The 18,719-nt window shown below is 37.5% G+C and overlaps 1 protein-coding gene across 1 annotated transcript in view; it reads left to right on the top strand.

Annotated features, from left to right (window-relative positions):
• LOC140123961 (transmembrane protein 132D-like) overlaps window positions 1–18,719 on the top strand; it is a 470,866-nt gene that overhangs the window by 334,725 nt on the left and 117,422 nt on the right. Inside the window, exon 4 of the mRNA XM_072144372.1 lies at window positions 296–479. Within this exon, the coding sequence (XP_072000473.1) occupies window positions 296–479 (184 nt within the window). The remainder of the gene's footprint in view (window positions 1–295; window positions 480–18,719) is intronic.

The raw sequence follows: 18,719 nt of genomic DNA, 5'->3' as shown, positions 1-18,719 counted from the left end.
AAATTTATTATAAAAATTGTGCATTTTGAGGCATGGACACTTTTGTCCCAACATTTAAACTTTTGACACATTTCCTAAAAGTGGAGCTTAGATTTTGTGTTCTCTTCTGTGGCCAATGCTGATATTATGTTTCTGCTGGAGGAATTTTTCTTGGATCACTCTAGTTACAGCTACACTATAGGGAAGAAGCCATCTTGATTAATCTTGACTGATAGGTGAAAGAATTTAAAATGTATTATTATCTTCTCTGGAAGAACTCAGATTTAATAACAGCAATACCATTTTTTTCTTTTAGTGTTGTAGAAAGCCACTATGAAATTTTCCAGATAGATTTTAAAATTGGCAGTTCAACAGACCCATCGGGAGTACAGATAATCACCTGGCAAGTTGAATACTTTGGACAAGCCGTATCAGATCTTGGTATCTCCAAAGTATATGTCAATGAAAAGGATTTTGTGGCTTTAATACCTCTGGCAATGGTAAGTGAAGTTTTCATTTAATGCTGACAAATTCTTTTTTATTTGTAATATAAGTTTGTGGTTAATTAAAGATAAGAAGCGACATAAAATATTGTGCAGTTCTCTTCTCATTTCTTTCTTTCATCATTTGTATCTCAGCAGCGTATGGAATGTATAATGATATGGTAGGAGATGCTGGTAATGTCCCAAGGATGTGAGACTGCATTTTGAGATGTAATGGTTAAGCACTTAGATCAATAGGACAGAACAAGGGCATAAAGTGTTGTAAACGTCAGCACAAGTATCTTGAATTTTATTTTGTTGGCAATGGACTGCATAAGGAATTACTCTTTTAATAGCCTAATGTGTAATTTCCTACCAAAATTATAGATCAATTTAATGGGTTCATGTTTAGATAAGTGCACAACATACACTTGGGAAAGAAGACTGATAATAATGAATGAGGTAGTGGACAGGCATTTACAATCAATCAGCACCTGCAAAAAAATGCATCAGTAGCATGATAGATTCTTCTACCTGTCCCTGAGATACATTCATCAGGTTAATTCATCAACATTTTTAATAATCCTTTTTTATTGGAATTTAAATTTCATATATTTTTGTGATTTTCTGCTACATATATAAAATAAATGATTTTACTGTGTAATAAACATTGATTGGAAAAAGTATTAGAACCACCATAAAACTGAACCTGAATAAATACATGCTATAGTTTGTTGTTGTTGCTTCCCTTTTGAAAAAAAAAGAGTTATTGGCTCTCCTGACGTATTATAGTAAATACTTGTAATTTTCATTAACCCCTTCCCGCATTTAGATGTTCCTGAATGTCCTGTTGCTGGCGGGGGAGTGTGAAGAGGGCTCTAGGGCTGAGCCCTCTTCATACTCACCAGGTGTTTGCTGAATAATGCTTCAAGTATGGGGGTCTAAAAATACATTGAAAAATGTAATTTAAAAACAGTTTTAAAAAATTTAAAAACTAAAGGCTCATCCCCTTTTGCTAGAACTGATATAAAAATAAATTTAAAAAAATATAATCGTAAATATTTTAGGTATTGCTGCGTCCCAAAATTCCCTATTGTCAAGGTGAACATAATCAGCACTGGAGGGTAAGTGTAGGGATACACCTGCATCGAGTTACAGACAATTTTTTATAAAATAATGCTTTTGCATTAGGAATAAGGGGGGAGTGAAACAATGAAGATATTTTAGTTTAATTTGAGTATTTACTAAGACATCAGGAACAAAGCTACCTGAATCTTTTTCAGTTTTAAGAAACAAGTAACAGCTAATAATATCTCATTTTAGAAGAATTTTAGCAGTTTAACTATTATAGAATGATTTTTTACATTTGTAGCAAAAGTTTCCATCCTTCTTCTTTATAATTTAATTTCCCCATTTGAGCTTTGCTATAGAGTATGCTGCTTAATGTTGCTTCTGCTACTAGGTTCTGTTGTGCTATGCTTTCAATAGATCACTTGTAGAATTTGGAAATATGAAGACAAGGGGGCACTGTCCCCATCCGGAGAAAGCAAGGTTTAATCCTTAGAGAAGACAAGGCATCTTTACTGTACAAACTATAAATCTGTAGAATAGCCAAGCCCAGGAGCTGGTCACTGCAGAAAACAACATTGATGGTTATATTTTTTATAGAATTGTGTTCCCTTCCTCATCCCTTTCCTTTCTTCCTTGGTTGAACTTGATAGCCATGGGTCTTTTTTAACCGAACAAACTATGGAACTATGTTAGAACTTTGTATCCAGTAGTGTGAACCCATCAGGAGATAAAATGTCTTGTTCAGTTTTCAAATACTTCTTCAAGTATTAAGTCCAAAGTTACAAAAGCTTTACCTGCTTCAGTCTTTCTGTTATTTTCTGTAACATCCGCTATTCCAGTAGCTGGAACCTGCTGTTTGCTTTCTTTTCCCTGTAGAGTGTCAATAGAAACGACGAGTCAAACTAGAGTACATGCCACTCTCAGTAATGTACTTGACATTAACGTTGTATAAGAAATTGCTGTAGCCCAGCTAGCAATGTCTACGTTCAGCGACAAGAAATAGAGAAAGGAAAAACTATTTGCTTATGGAGTATAAATATTGTCATATTTCTATTTATAGAAATTCTATAGAATTTCTGAGAACTAAATAGTAGTAGGATATATTTACGCAATTGTCGCCATAACTAATAAAGTAGCAGAATGGAGTGGAAGCAATTATTTTATAAATTCAAGTAGCGAATGAAGTTGTGGCAATAAAGTGTTTATTGAATATGTCTTAGTTCTTTAGGGTTGGTATCCAAAGGCTGCTATATGTCATATCCCATCTAAGACAATATTCACACTGCCTTATGAGATCTGATTCTGAATGAAGACATGGCAGTATAAATGCATTTCACTGACATAGAATCTATTCAAAGCAGTTGAAACTTATAGATAGTAATTCAGCAGAACCAAATAAAATTGATATATGCCATGAAAAATCTTAGGAATCTTAGGAATTATTTGTAAAAGAACATCAGGATAGGTGAACCTTCAGCCCAGAGCATTCTGGAAGAGGTTTTTATCCAGGATATTTCTGAACATTCCGCATTCATCTTTTCTTCAATTACAATCAGTTGTTCTGTTCTGATAGTATGATGCTGCCACCACCATATGTCACTTTTGGGATTGTATTTGGGGATGAGCAGTTCCTGGTTTTCTCCACACATACCAGAATTAACACCAAAAAGTTCAATATTCATCTCCTCAGACCAGGGAATCTTATTTCTGAGAGTCGGGGAGTCCTTCATGTGATTTTTTTTTGCACTTACACTTAGGAACGGCCTCCGCCAGCACACTATCATAAAAACCCTACTGGTGAACGGCTGCAGCGATAATTGATTTGGTGTAACTTTCTCCCATCTCCCTACTGCATCTCTTAAGCTCAGCCACAATGATTTTGGAGTTGTTCTTTACCTCTCTCACCAAGGCTCTTCTCCCACGATTGCTTAGTTTGGCTGGACGGCCAGATTAAGGAAGAACAGTGGTCGTCCCAAATTTCTTCCATTTAAGGATTATAGAGTGCTGCACAAATTGTTTTGTAACCTTGACCAGCTCTGTGCCTTGCCACAATTCTATCTCTCAGGTCCTTGGGCAGTTCCTTAGACCTCATGAGCTCTGACTTGCACTGTGGGCTGTGAGGTCTTATATAGACAGGCACATAAGTCTTTCCTTATCAAGTTCAATCAGTTAATTAAGCACAGCTGGACTCCAATGAAGGAGTAGAACCTTCTCAAGGAGGGTAAGAAGGAATGGAAAGCATGTGAGTTAAATATGAATGTCACAGCTAATTGGCTGCAATTAAACATACAGCGGAAAATGTAAAGGTGTCTGAACACTTTATGTACCAACTATAGCACTAATTTCTAATAACAGGAATAATAACATCTAACACTACAAATACAGTGAATTTCCTAAAGCTATACAGATTATGAATAATCATACAATAGCACCTGGATAGATTTTCCTATAACTTTAAATTAACTGCAATTAGATACAGCATATTACATTTGTAAACGTAGCGTACTCTTTTACCATTTTAGTGATGGAAATGGAGATGTTTTTAATTGCATTTGAATTCTTACCATTGCAAAAACAATCTCCTGGGGCCACATTTATGAGAACTCATGCACCTGAAATCTGGTGTTCAGGCCCTGAAATAGGCGCAATTGCTGGTGCACGGCCAAGAATGGTGCCTATTTCCACCATTATGCCCCCTCAACCCCAAGAGGAGCTGTAACTGGTCAGATCTGGTTTAGAAATGTCCTACCAGTGTGGCACAGCACAGTGCTGCTGCCCAGTGGATCTATCAGGAGGGCTCCTGATAGATGCTGTGGGTGTCGGGGGCACCATCATACGCTGCCACACTTAGTACCCCTTAGTAATCCCTTTCATTGTTGGAGTAGATTCATGATACTTTGATCTGTCTGACCCTCCACAGGATGTAGTCTGCATTGACTTGGATATGAGTATGATCTACATGTCAGAGGATAAAAGAAACTTAAGTTGGAAACTCTCTTAGTATCAGTGTATGATAAATGTGCCCTTTGTAGTCCTAACTAATTACACTGAATTTCAATCTCCAAGTGACACTTTTCACATTTATATTAAATCTAACAAAATTTTTTCTACAAAAATAACTACCGTATATACTCGAGTATAAGTCAACTCGAGAATAAGCCAAGGGTAGGAAATGCATTGGTCACAGCCTCCCAGTAGTATACATCCAGCCCTCTGTAGTATATAGCCAGCACCCTGTAGTATACAGCCAGCCCCCTTTAGTAGCCAGCCAGCCCCTTTTAGTAGCCGGCCCCCTATAGTAGCCGCCAGCCCCCTATAGTAGCCAGCCAGCCTCCTTTGTCTAGCGTAGCTCCTTTTCTGTCTTCTCTGTGATGCTCCCGTCACCATGCATTCTGCAGGCCGGCACACACTATGACGCTCTGCCACATGATAGTGTGTGCAGGCCGGCAGAGCGCATGGGTGCAGCTCTGTCAGCTGTTACAGCGGATAGAAGAAAAAAGAGGAGCCGTGGTGACTGGAGCATCGTGGTGACTTGTGTATAAGCTGAGGTGAAGTTTTTCAGCACAATTTTTGTGCTGAAAAACTTGACTTACACACAAGTATATACGTACTACATCAAATGTAACCGTTACATTCTTTATCTATCAGTCACTGTTTATGATTGTTTTTTTAACTCAAAGGGGGTCATTTACTAAGGGCCCGATTCGCGTTTTCCCGACGTGTTACCCGAATATTTCCGATTTGCGCCGCTTGTACATGAATTGCCCCGGGTTTTTGGCGCACGCGATCGGATTGTGGCGCATCGGGGCCGGCATGCGCGCGACAGAAATCGGGGGGGGCGTGGCCGAACGAAAACCCGACGTATTCGGAAAAACCGCCGCATTTAAAAACCGAAAATGTGTCGCTTGGGGAGCGCTCACCTTCACCTTCTATGGGATGGTGCATTCCGGGGCGTTAAGATTATTTTCGGCGCTGCAGCGCCACCTGGTGGACGGCGGAGGAACTACCATCTTAAATCCCAGCCGGACCCGAATCCTGTGCAGAGAACGCGCCGCTGGATCGCGAATGGGCCGGGTAAGTAAATGTGCCCCATAGTCACCATTACCTATACAATATTCCACTGCAAAAATTGCTACATGGGGATCATTTATCTTTTTATTTCAGTTTTTTTCTGTGAGACTTTTATGGCGCTTTTCAATTTTTACACCTTTTTGGGAACATTTTGAAATGTCCGCTGGATTTATTTTTTTGTCAGTAAGACACATTTATCTTCTATTCCAGATGTGTTAAATGAAATTTATCATTTAAAACTGTCTGAAATTTGAGACATTTTTTGACATAAAAAACTCCAGATGAAACCATACTTAAGGAAAACTTTAAAAATGAAAAGAAATGACTTGAGACATTTTTTGCGTCATTTTTGGGACATTTGTAACAAATGTCTCAAAAAGAAATCTGAAAGAAAACCCATTTAACACAGGGAAAAAGTGAGATTGATAAATGACCAAAATAGTAGATGGAAAAAAAGACAGGCAAAAACAAGGCAAAACAAACAGAAAAAAGATAAATGACCCTCTCTGTCGCACTCAGTGGCCAGGAGAAGACAGTTTGGTGCCCTAGACAGACAAGAAAGATTTGGTCTGCTACCCTCAAAAGCCATAATATAAATTCCTATTGAGAGCATCATTGCTTAAGTAAAATTTTAAGGGTAACTGTCTGCAGATTCCTTGGGGGAAATTTATCATGCCTTGTACTTGATGACAGATCGGGGAGGCTCAAAGAATTATGTCAAACTTTCGGCATCTCCCAATGCATAAAATTATAATATGAGAAATCTTCTCTTTCCTCAGTAGCATCTGTTGAGTACATTACTGTGATAAAAGTGAAATTTTATCACAGGAGGAAGTTGTAATTAATGGCATCAACTATATTAAATAGTTATATGCAGTATTCAACTGTATTTTATGATATAAAATCAACAGACCCGTATGCTAATATCTAATGTGCAATTATACTTTTTTTTTAATACATGATCCAATTAGAAGTACCTATGTTTTAATTGAATAACCAGTACTTGCTATGAGGTTGTGATTTAGGCTTCCTTCCTGAATTAACCTTTATTTGTTACATACCTAGGCCATAAAAATCTGTGGAAATTAGCATTTAGAGATATTCCATTTGTAGAACCTGCAGCCTCACACAAATGTGTATTAGCAAACTGTTAGTAGACATCCTCTCTGTAGTTGCATTTAGGTATTAGGTGCACATGCTATGCATGATCTTAATGGTACAAGTGTTAAAAGTTCTGGTTGCTACTTTCGATTGGTATTTTAGTGACATATTTGCTCAGGTCAGTAGTTCATTATAATATTTCATTTTTCAGCTTAAACAGATATGTTTCCACACTTAAAGAGAAGCTCTCACCCTACTAAGCCTCCCCAACCTCACTAACCGTAATATGAGCATTCCCCTGGAGGTGTTTTTAGCATATTTCTGGGTTGCAGCATGAATGGAAATTCATCTTTTATTCTTTTGTAACATGCAGTCAGGTAACCCCACCTCCTGAACCCGAGCTGCTCTGCCCACTCCATGCATCTGCTACCCCAGCACTGCCTACTAATTGTGATGTTATTTTCCGACTATCTGGACATCAAGGAGGCAGATGCCTGGAGTGGGCGGAGCAACTTGACTGCAGGAGTCGGGGTTACCTTACTGCAGGAGACGGGGTTACTTGACTACAGGAAGTGGGGGTGCCTGACTGCTTTCTACAAAGGAATAGAAGAAATATACTAAAAACACCTCCAGATGACATACATATTACAGAAGAAGGTACTGTTAATGGGGTTGGGGGGGGGGGGTTAGTGTGGTGACAGGTTCGCTTCAACACTACAGTTAGGAAACAGAACAGAAAGTGGAATATTTATCTTAGGAGTTTCTTTTTTCTTTTAAGTTTGGTAATTTTTTGCTGCGATTAAAGGAGGGTGCAGCATAGATTTGTATGCTGGCACAGCTACCCGAGCAGAATATCAGCTTGATACCCGTATGATAAATCTCCATCACCTTTTCTGAAGCCAAGAGAACAAGTAGGAAGGACCCATTGCATCAATGCCTGAATTGGTGAACTATTTCTCCTGTATGTGCACACTGGCACATTTATTTTTTTCAAATTTTGTATTTTCTTACATCACTAACAAACATGTTCCAAGATAAAACTACTAAATGTAAAGGTTTCCATAAAAGAACACAGCATAGTGTAAAGTAAATAGGTCATTTCATAAAGATAATATGATTACTGCTGTTTAATTTATCATTTTCACTCCATGGCAAAGATATTCTCATCTCATTCTATAGATGAGTCCAAAATTGTTATCCAAAATTGCTCACACAGCAGCAGAAGAGCCCTGCTGGAACAAATGACATGGCCTCCAGCTTTACAGCTAGTTTATTGTCATTGTGTAATGGAAATTTGCTTTCTATCAGAACTAAAGTTCATAATTAGCGTATCCCAGATGTGTTGCACTTAGGGTGTTGATCACAGCAATACTGCTTGGTTCAGCTAGTGATGTTCTTTTGCCAATGGCACCAAGGACATAAATATTATGCTTCTTCTTCTCATTTTCTCCATTCAAGCCTATTAAGATGCACACAAGTGATGGAGCAGTAGAGTTCATTTTCTGTGGAAGCATTTTTCTTCCCACAATTTTCACCATTTGCTGTCTGTGTAAAATGACTTCTACTAAAACTATGTATAATATAGAATAAATATATAGTATGATTCTGTATTAAACAGATCTATGTACCTCCAGCCCTATTGATGGACAATTGCAAAACAGTACTATTACAGAGAAATGAAAATGAGTAATGGTCATAAGAAGGTCATAAGACCTTCAGAGGACAATCTCACCCAAAGTCAGAGAAATTGAAAAAAAAACCCAAGATGTTTATCTCAGAATTACAGGCCTCAGTTTAGCTATATTCACACAATTAAGCTATCATGTGTGATACACAGAAGTTTGCAACAGTGTTTCATGGCCCAGTTCAATCCATGTTGAATCACTTTTTGTCACTGATCCTCATAAAATAGTCTACATGATCAGTTAAAATGGATGAGCTGAGGAGATGCTCTACTTTTTAATGGCCAGGTTTATTCATTCACTAAAAATTATTGCACAGAGTGTTGCCATGTGCTGTCTATTGGGTGAATAAACCTTAGGTTACATTCACACAATGAATGCCCACTGTACGGCACTGTGAGGCCATAGAAGTGTATGGGGGACGTATATACGCTATATATAAGTCGGCCGTATATACGTCCCCCATACGTTCGCGTGAATGTAACCTTAAAGAGGACCTGTCACCTCAATTTTCGGCACCAGGAGCTGCTTACTAAAGTAAGCAGCTCCTAGTGCTTGAACAAACGCCGCAGTGTTACAGTGATAGCAAACCTCCGGTAATGCTATCAAACACTGCAACGGAGTACAATGTAATCATCGGGCAGCTCGCAAAGCTCTTCCCCGGACCGCCCCGCTCGCTCCATAGGCCGGCGGTGACTGCCACGCCTCAATCCCGCCCCCTCATGAATACGTCAGACAGATTTGCGAGCTGTCCAACAATTACACTGTACCCCGCCACAGTGTTAGAGGTTTCCGGTAAGCTATCACTCTAACACTGGGGCGTTTGATCGAGCACTAGGAGATGCTTACTTTAGTAAGCAGCTCCTAGTGCAGATAAATTGGGTGACAGGTCCTCTTTAAGGTTGTTTCATGTTCAATTTCAAAACAGTAAAGTTTAAAAACAAGTGTGACTTTTTTGGAAGTGTTGCCAATACAAAGCGTTGTCTCCCTAAAAAGTATGGCTGCATGCAGTTCTGGTACATTTTGGATGATTTATCAGTAGGAGGTCATATTTCTCAGTTGTTTTGAGTGTTTTCGGAGCTACTTTATTGTATTTTGCACATCAGATTCATCATAATGACAGAAATTTTAGGTACCTGCAATAATACATCCCCCACTGTGCATTTTGTACAAAAAAGAAAAAGTAGAGATGTTTGGCCATAATAACCGTAGTATCAGATTATCATACTAGTTAAGGCTGTAAAAGGATACAGATTCATCAAATCCAACTCAAATTTGGCAAAAACCAAACAAACCATGTCAGAACTAATATTTCTTTCTAGCTATCAAGCACGTTGGTAGTTGGGAGATTATTTTGTTTTGTTTTGCAGCAATTCACCACCTTATTGTATTTCTAAAATTGGCATATCAAAAATAAATAATCAATTCCCCATGACGTATTTAACATGTCTAGTGATGTTTATATAGCATTTTAACCCTTCCCCCTTTAATCACAACACATTCCCTCCCTCACTCCTTCCTCCCTCACTGACATGACATAAGACCATGTTGGGGCAGGGCCTCATGTAGCTGGAGGAGGAGAGGTTACTTCTCCAGAGGTAGAGAAAAATCTGGCTGGTGGTTGAGTAAAGCATCAGTGAGAAATCACTGAAGCCAGGAAGAGAAAACAAGTTTGTATGTGTCCATTAGCCCAAATGAGGCCATAAGCCACTGATGTGAAAACAAAAAAGTGTAAAAAGCCGTCACAGATAGGAATTACGTAGAGCTGTGTGTTACGAGCTGTACGCCTGACATCACAAGATCATGGACAGATTTCTAGTCACAGCAAGTAAACATAGAAGCTTTATATAGGCTGACAGGAAGCAGAGATCTAGAAAACTGTCAGAAACTCATGCAGGGAATTCTATTAAAAAAATTGTACATCTTTTTATTAGTCCAACAATGTCAATTATTTGCTGAACGTAGACAATCCCTTTAGCTTTTAGGCCATTAAATATACATTATAATTATACACTATTTTATAATAGGACTTCCTGACAAATGTGTGTTTGTTTTAACATTTTGCTCAATTATTTTTTTTTCATTTAAAAATTTTTTTTTATTGAGTCATTCCAAAGATAGTGATTGTTTCTCATTGTATATTGTGAAAATGTTTTGATCCATTTAGATATTGGTACAATTTTTCAGAGTATTATCCATTGAGCGATACAATACTTAGAATTATAGTTATCTAAAAAGAATATTATACTCAAGGCCGTGCTTTGAGGCATTCTAAAGAAATGTTGGAATTTCAAATACTGTAAAATAAAAAGACAATATGATTACATTTTTCACACTACCTTAAAATGAAAGGAATGTTTGCTGGAGGAATTTGATGTCAACTAGAAAGAGTGGTAATATATTGGGGCTCATTTACTAAAGGTCGCAGATCACACTTTTGTCTCACTGTTCACTGTTTTCGGAGATTGCATGGCTTGGACAGGTATTTAACAGGTGTATGTGCTGGGATTGTGTTGCACACTATCGTTTTTTGACGCAGCTCCGCTGGCTTCCATGTGACACAATTTGGGAGGGTGTGCAGTCGGACGATCCGGCTGATTCAGACTGAGCACTGGATTTAACTTTCAAAATGTGTCGCAAGACAATGCACTTACATGCACCACGAAGAAGGTGAACTCCGTCGGACTATAATAACTTAATTATCTCAAAGGGAACTTAAAGTGTCACATCCCCAATACACAATCCAAACAAAAAATATTAACAAAGATAAAAAACACATAAAACCACATACAAACAATTGAAACATTAATTACACATAACCCCCTCTCCCCCTATTACATTTCTAAAATACTTTTACACACAATCCTAACTTGGTCTACCCTTCCTCACAGTATTTGACTGCTTGAGAGCAGCTGGTATTTATGTTTTCTTAAACCTGTCCGATTTGCACTGCATAAGAATAAAATAGGAACTAAAACCACTCATCTGTGCCTGAAGTACATCATATATTGGGCACACAATTTTTGGGAATTGCAGCACAGTGCATTATCGTTGGACAATCCACTTTCTGTGAACTTCGTCGGACAGGTAAATAAATGTTCCCCATTTTCTCCCTTCAAATGGTTAGCAATTAGAGATGAGCGAGCATACCCGTCCAAGCTTGATGCTCATTCGAGCATTAGCTTTCACTGTGAAGAACACAGTGAAGAACACAGTGAACACAGGATCATTTAAGGATCATTAAGGATCATTTAAGTGAAGAACACAGTGAAGAACACAGTGAAGAACACAGTGAACACATTGCAGATGTTTCCATACATCTGCTAACTTTAGAAGACATTAGTGTAGAAAGGTGTTCTTCACAATAGTATGTGAAGAACAATATATGAATAGGAGCCTGATATATTGATAGGACTTCTCACAAGCTGCACAGATTCACAGAATAGCCTGCCTGGGACTATTGGACTATCAAACTAATAATCAACCACTAACACATCAAGAGTTCTCTTCTCTTATCTCTTATCTCTTAAGGCAAGCCTATGACATGAAACTTCGTCTCTTTTTTACTATCCCATCCTGTATCCTCCTTCCATCCAGCAAACACTAGATACCAATCTGGCTTCTCTGCTGTCCCAATGTTGAAGTCTGTATAAAACATGATGGCTGACGACTAGTTCTAGGAGCATTATTAATTATTTCAATTATTTTTAATTCCATCCCCATATAAAAATTGCTGAATCATTATACAAGCTCTTATATTTCTTGTGTCACCCCCTCATCCTCATAGACGGAAAGCTCTTGTGAGCAGGGCTCTCACTCCTTTTGTTCCATATGACAATGTTTTTACTCTATAATCTCTTACTTAATTTGTGTATGTCCCTCTCATTCTGTAAAGCGCTACGGAATTTGATGGAACTATAGAAAGCAGGATTATTTATTAGTTACTGATAGGCAGTAGTTTTGCAGTTTAAGGTTTTGTAACATTTAATACTTTGCTTTAATCTTTGAAATCCAGTTGGCAGTCCAAGTCTGCAGTTGACAATTATCTATTGTACAGTATGTCCTGTGGTTGGAATTTTACATCAATGCACCTGATATAAAGTCTTTTTCCACATAGCAACATATCAATCTATTCAGTTCCTTCCAAGCCATAAAATGCCTGGTGCAGATAGTGAGGGTTATTCATCAAGGTTTGTATTCACAGCTAGACAAACTTGTAGTCCAGGAGCACTCTAAGAGGCGCAAACCTTTTAGCATATCAGGCATCATATGAACAGTTGGAAAAACATAAAAATAAATTTTCCCACAGTTTGTGACAAGTTACCTTTTATAGGAAGGAGAACTTAAGCCGAATATGGATTATACATTATTCTACGGTCTACATTATTGTATTGAAATCAATTTTTTAAGAATTAATGATTTTACAGGTAATATATCTGCTTTATAATGTCATATAAAACTCAGAAAAAAATCAGAAAAAGGTGAAATTATTTTAATTTACCATTTTTTAACTTAATCATATTACCCCAGTGCAATCCTTAAAGGGGTATTCTCATCTAGCCATACTGTACACATTTAATTTTATGTAATTATTCTGCCATATTGCTGTGAGGAGACTTTTTCATAAATGCAGCCATGTTGTCCCCTAGAAAAAAGATAGTTGTCCTTCGATACGCCCTGCGCTGAACTCTGGTAATGGGGACCACGTAAGCACAATTCATGCCTGCCAGACCAGCTGGATTCAGTGTTCATTACTTTGGGTCATGCAGTAACTCCAGGACATTTCACATGAAAAATATAAATGTCAACCTCCAGTTGCTAATATCTCTTTAACATTTCTAGAATAAGATTAAATACTCTGATTTCTCATCAAACCAATTCAAATTAATATGAAAATGTAACTTCTGAAAGGCTGCAATTAGCCAATGGTTATCAACACAGTTGCTTACCAGGAATGCCATTGTGTGACATTTGATTCTGATACTTTATTTGGATTTATTAGAAATTCATATGCTTTTTTAGAAATCAGAGATGCTCTATTTCAGCAATGGTGGCTGTGTAGTAACATCATCCATATAATTACCGACATGATGTTGATGATGATGCCACATAACATTGCAAAAAGGGGAATGCCCTTTCAAGGTCACATCCTATAACGTTATTCAGGATAGAGCACTTTCTTTTTAGTTTTTGCATGCTTAACCATGCTTTTTCCAACTTTTTCATTTTTTTATCTCAGGGATTATTTTTTGTTGTAGTGGGTTCCTTTTTCAGGGTAAAAACAACATAATGATAAAAATGCCTCTGCTCTTTCCTGTATGGAGCAGAATAAAATGGCTACTTCACCACTTGTTTTTAAGTATAAAATCATGCTTAAAAAGGATGTAGATTATTGTCATTAAGGAGAAACCAAATATATACAGATTTGCGTGTTTTACTAATTTAGAAAATAAAAACATCTTTTTGAGTAAAAATTCATCTCTCCTATTGCTGATCGTGCTGGTACACTGGCAGTGCCAGAAGGATCATTAGGGCCTGTTTGCTCATCCAAATGCAGAAAGGCATCGCTAATTAGGTTGAATATATTTGTCATAAGCCTCACATCCTTACTACATCCTCCTGCTTATCCTCAGAAACAACTGCCACATCAAATCCTACCTCACATTTACTAAATTGCTAATTCTTACCCTCATTATTTGTCTGTTATCCTTTAACATCTCTCCAATCCATGTTTAACTCTGCTGCCCAGCTAATACCACGCAATTCCCCCACTTCTCTGCTGCTTTGTGTTTCCTCCTACCCTCCCATATGGATTGTGAGTATTGATAAGGGGACCTAAACTCCAAACTTTAGCCAGAAGTTAGAGTTCCGGTTTGAGATTCTAATTCGAACTCCCCCTTCCCACCACACACTGAATCTTTTATTGCCACATTTACATGCAATGACATCACAGAGATCAATGATCTTCTGGAAAATGGCTGCTAGTGGCATTTAAAGGTTAGCACCAGAACTAATCTTGGATTTTACCAGTGGGGTTACAGAAGCTGAACACAATTTTAAGGTTCAAGTTCTGACAAACCTTAACAAGTATGTTGATCCCTAATTGTGATTCCTCATTGGCAGGGTATCCTTAATTTTATGCCACTTTTTCACAGTTTTGTGTCTTTTGTACTAATTTGTGCATGTTCGCCTTGTAACACACATATATTGATATGATATAACTTATAAATGCATGGAAGATTTTTTTAGTTTAGTTCTGGGATCCATAAAGGAAATCTGCTCTGAACGGCGCTCCTGGTTAGAATTGGGAGAAATTGGGTATGAATTTTGGCATTTTATGCACTGATAATGTGTAACATTTTGGAAAAATACATTCATTTAGCCAAAAAACCTGTAAATTTCAAAACTGCATGCAAAAAATTAAGGGGTTGACAAACTTCATAAGTTTTACATACGTTGAGTGTGTAGTTTCTCAAATTGTGTCATTTATGGGGTTTTACTATTATTTAGGCCTCTCAAAGTGACTTGAAAGCTGTTCAGGTCCCTCAAAAGTATGATTTAGCATTTTTTATGAAAAAGGGAAAAATCACCCCCCGAATGCTCTAAGCCTCATAAGTTTCTACCAAAATTAGCGGACACATAAAAAAACCATGTCAACATAAAGCAGACATTTGGCAAATGTTAGTTGTCAAGTTATTTGGGTGTTATGGCTATATGTCAAAAAGAAGAAAATTTGGAATTTCAAAAATCAAGAATTGTTAGAATTTTCGTCAAATATAGTTTTTTTCATAAAGAAACGGAAAACATATCTTTAAACTTTTTCAACTAACATGAAGTACAATGTGTCAGGATGATCTGGATATGTTATAGCATTCCAAAGCTATAAACACTTAAAGTGGCACATCTCAGATTTGAAAAAATGGGGCATGTCAGGAAGTGGAAGAGTGGCTTCGGCGGCAAGCACATTCACATTAGTGAGCACATTCACTAACTGCATGAAACTTTCAACTCTCTTTTACTAACCCACCCTGTGCCCTCCTCCCAGCTGTTATTTGGTAGACACCAAAATACCAAGCTCCAGGGCTTTCTGCAGTCACTTTCACATTGGGCATGTATATAATATGGCAGCTGAAGGCTGGTTCAAGCAGCAGAATTTGTATTTATTAAATTATTTTATACTTTTCCCTTATAATGAAGGGCTGGACCATTAAACAAGAGCGGGACCATTATACCTCTTGTGTCACCCCCTTCATCCTCATAGATTGTCAGCTCTTAAGAGAAGGGGCATCAAAACCCTATTGTTCCATATGAAAATGTTTTTACTCTGTATTGTCTTATTTTATATGTATGTCCCAATTGATTTCTAAACTGCTACAGAATATGAAGGCGCTAAATATGTAAAGATTATTATTATATTGTGTAACTTAAAGTGACTTTTCTCACAATAGAGCCACTTTTAGAAGGGACATTTGTTCTATATTTTAAGATCACAGTATCCTTTGTTGAAAATGATGAACAGCACTTCAGTTGTTAAAATGAGTAATTTTAATGTGCATTATTAGAATTGTCTACTGTAGAGGATTCTATTTTTTCATGCTGCATAGAGAGCTCACCTTGATGTTTGCCTTAATAGCCACTCTTCCTTCAATTTAATAGAAAATAATTTCTTGATTGTAAGTGGCAAGATACAGTTAAATTTGCATGCAATTCCATGTAACATTAGAATATGACAGCCAGATAGATACCTTGATTAAAAAATAATGAAATAAAAAATAAATGCAATTAAGGAAATGTAAAGAAGAACATATACAATAAAATGAAGAATACATTACATAGGGGTAACTACAATACCGGGGAAAGAGCTGTTATGAAGCTTAGCATTTGACAAGGGATATGAGGAATAGAAAAGTATCCCATTTGGGAAATAAAAAAAAGTAAAGGGGATAGCAGAATATAGACACTGATGGTGCCATGATAGAAAGGGAAACCCCAAATCAAGCATGCATAAACCAGGGAGACTTACTCATAAATCCAGGCACAGTCATTGTGGTAATTTTCTTATATTTGTTATGGATGGCCTCCTTCCTAAAAAAAAATAATTATACTAATGAGTCTGAAGGGCTTTGATAGGTATTTCCAGAGCCTTTCAGTGCTGTATCTCCACAGGCTGTTACAATGAGCAGAGCAGGTCTCCACTCCTCCTGCACTTCCTGCTGCTGCTTAATTACACAGGCCGAGGGAGTAGGGAGAGAGCAGGGGGTTGGGTGACATGTTCTGCTCATGTAACAGCCTGAGAATCTGCAGCACTGAGGGACTCTGGGGCAATCCCCAGAGCCCTTCAGGTGTATTAGCATAATTTTTTATGTTTATTTTAGAAGGAAGCTGACCATGGATCACACTGATTATTACGACCGTCACTGTGCCTGGATCTATGAGTAAGTGCCCTCAGCTTTTGATGGTAGATTTTCTTTACATTAAAAAATCCATTCTTTCTAATTGGGACAGTTTTCTCAAAACTTGTTTGATCTCCCAAAACTGCACAGAAAAATATGTGTGCAATCTTTTTCTGAACAGTAATAGTCTCCAAATCAGTTCAAAAACCACAACTAAACGTATTACTTCTTTCCTACCAGAGTACATTTAAATGGATCTGGCTATAACTGATGCATAAAGAAAGCTGTTTTAATTTTTTGAAAAGTAAGTTCTTTCATCATAAAGCGATTTAAAATGGAAACAAAACCAAACTAGTGAGGAAAAGAAGGAACTAATTCATAAGTTTAAGTTGCAGATTTCTTTTTTTTTCTTTTCATAATCATTTTGTTTAAACTATTCATTTATGTAAATGAAAGAACTTAATCATATACAATAAATATATATAAAAAAGCAAACAAACCAATAATCCATTCCAAGATTCCCAACGTCACATATGACATTGATTTGCTAAACCCAAACCAGAAAGTGTAGATTTCTGGGTAATTCTTCTCCTTCAGCTACATAGATCATTGAGGAACTTCCTTTTATTGTGCCACATAGGAGACCTCCAATAAATGGTCCACTTGTATCAAAACTATTGCAGTCTGTACTAGAATGGCAGTCTAGAATGTCTTCATGAATCTGGCGCCCCCTGCACTGCTTGAAAAGTGGGCACCATTTTTTATTTGGTGCATTGTGTTCAATGCTGCAGAACTGTGATGCATATCAATAATAAATGTGGTGCAGATGCCAACTAAGCAGTAACACCTTACAAAGAAGGGGAACTCATCAACGATATAATAAAAACTTAGTATTGGTAATAGTCTTCTATTCCTGATCTTAATTTATAATGACACCTGTATCATGTTTGTCCACTACTAGGTCCTTATCTTAGATGAGTATTTAGATGGTTCTTACCTTACTGCTGCGGCTGCCATCTGCTCCTCGTCCCGACACGCGTTTCGCCTATTGCTTCCTCAGGAGTTTGGGTGCATTCTGCATGACATCTGCATATTGCCAGATTGGTGGCCAAGCAGCAAGTCTGGCAAATTATAGACCCTAGCTACTAGCCATAGCTGTAATTAGTAAGCCATGGCTAGTAGCTATGGGCATCAATTTGCTGGATTGCCTGCATGGCCACCAATCTGGCAATATGCCAGTTCGTGCGGGACGCAAACTTAACCACACATTGTTAGCACAGAATTTATAATTGAATTACTCCATATAGTGCATTATTCTCTATTGGACAAACTGTGCCTTTTGAAATATGTCAGAAAAGATTATGCAAATCAGCATGACTGTAAAACTCCACTTATTTAAAATATGGATTTATATTAAAGGGTTATCTGAATGCATTGCATGCATGTTCAGCGTAGAAACAAATCATAGGAACATGATTTCATGTGTCCAGGTCATAAATGTGTCATGTCTGTTTAGTCTCCTAGTTGAGTAGTCTATCACCATTTACATGGCTTTTTACAGATAGTTTTGCAATAGTGCCAGCAATTTCATATGTGTTTTATCAATTAGAGGTGCTTTCAAGCAATGCTGCTTTCATAATTGGTACGGTAACTTGTCTCAGCACCCAGGGATACCTTTGCAGTCTAGTTCTGTGGGATAATTTAAGAAAAGTGGATACATCATGAATTAATCTGTTTATGTATAGACAGTATAAGACTGGTTATTGCTCCACCGGGTGACATTTAGAAACTTTTGTCTGTGCTTTTACTATTTCCCATTCTTTTCTCTTCCTCCTGCTTGCTGCCTGTTATATTTTAATTAGGGCTTTATCTAAAATACTTTCCTTTATGAATCCAGCAGGGGTTTCCTTACAGTTAAAATGAGTTGTTCAATTACCCTC

This window comes from Engystomops pustulosus, chromosome 1, assembly GCF_040894005.1.
Source record: "Engystomops pustulosus chromosome 1, aEngPut4.maternal, whole genome shotgun sequence".
Classification (NCBI taxonomy): domain Eukaryota; kingdom Metazoa; phylum Chordata; class Amphibia; order Anura; family Leptodactylidae; genus Engystomops; species Engystomops pustulosus.
The sequence above is the reverse complement of the archived record's forward strand: the minus strand, read 5'-3'. Positions and strand labels throughout refer to the sequence as shown.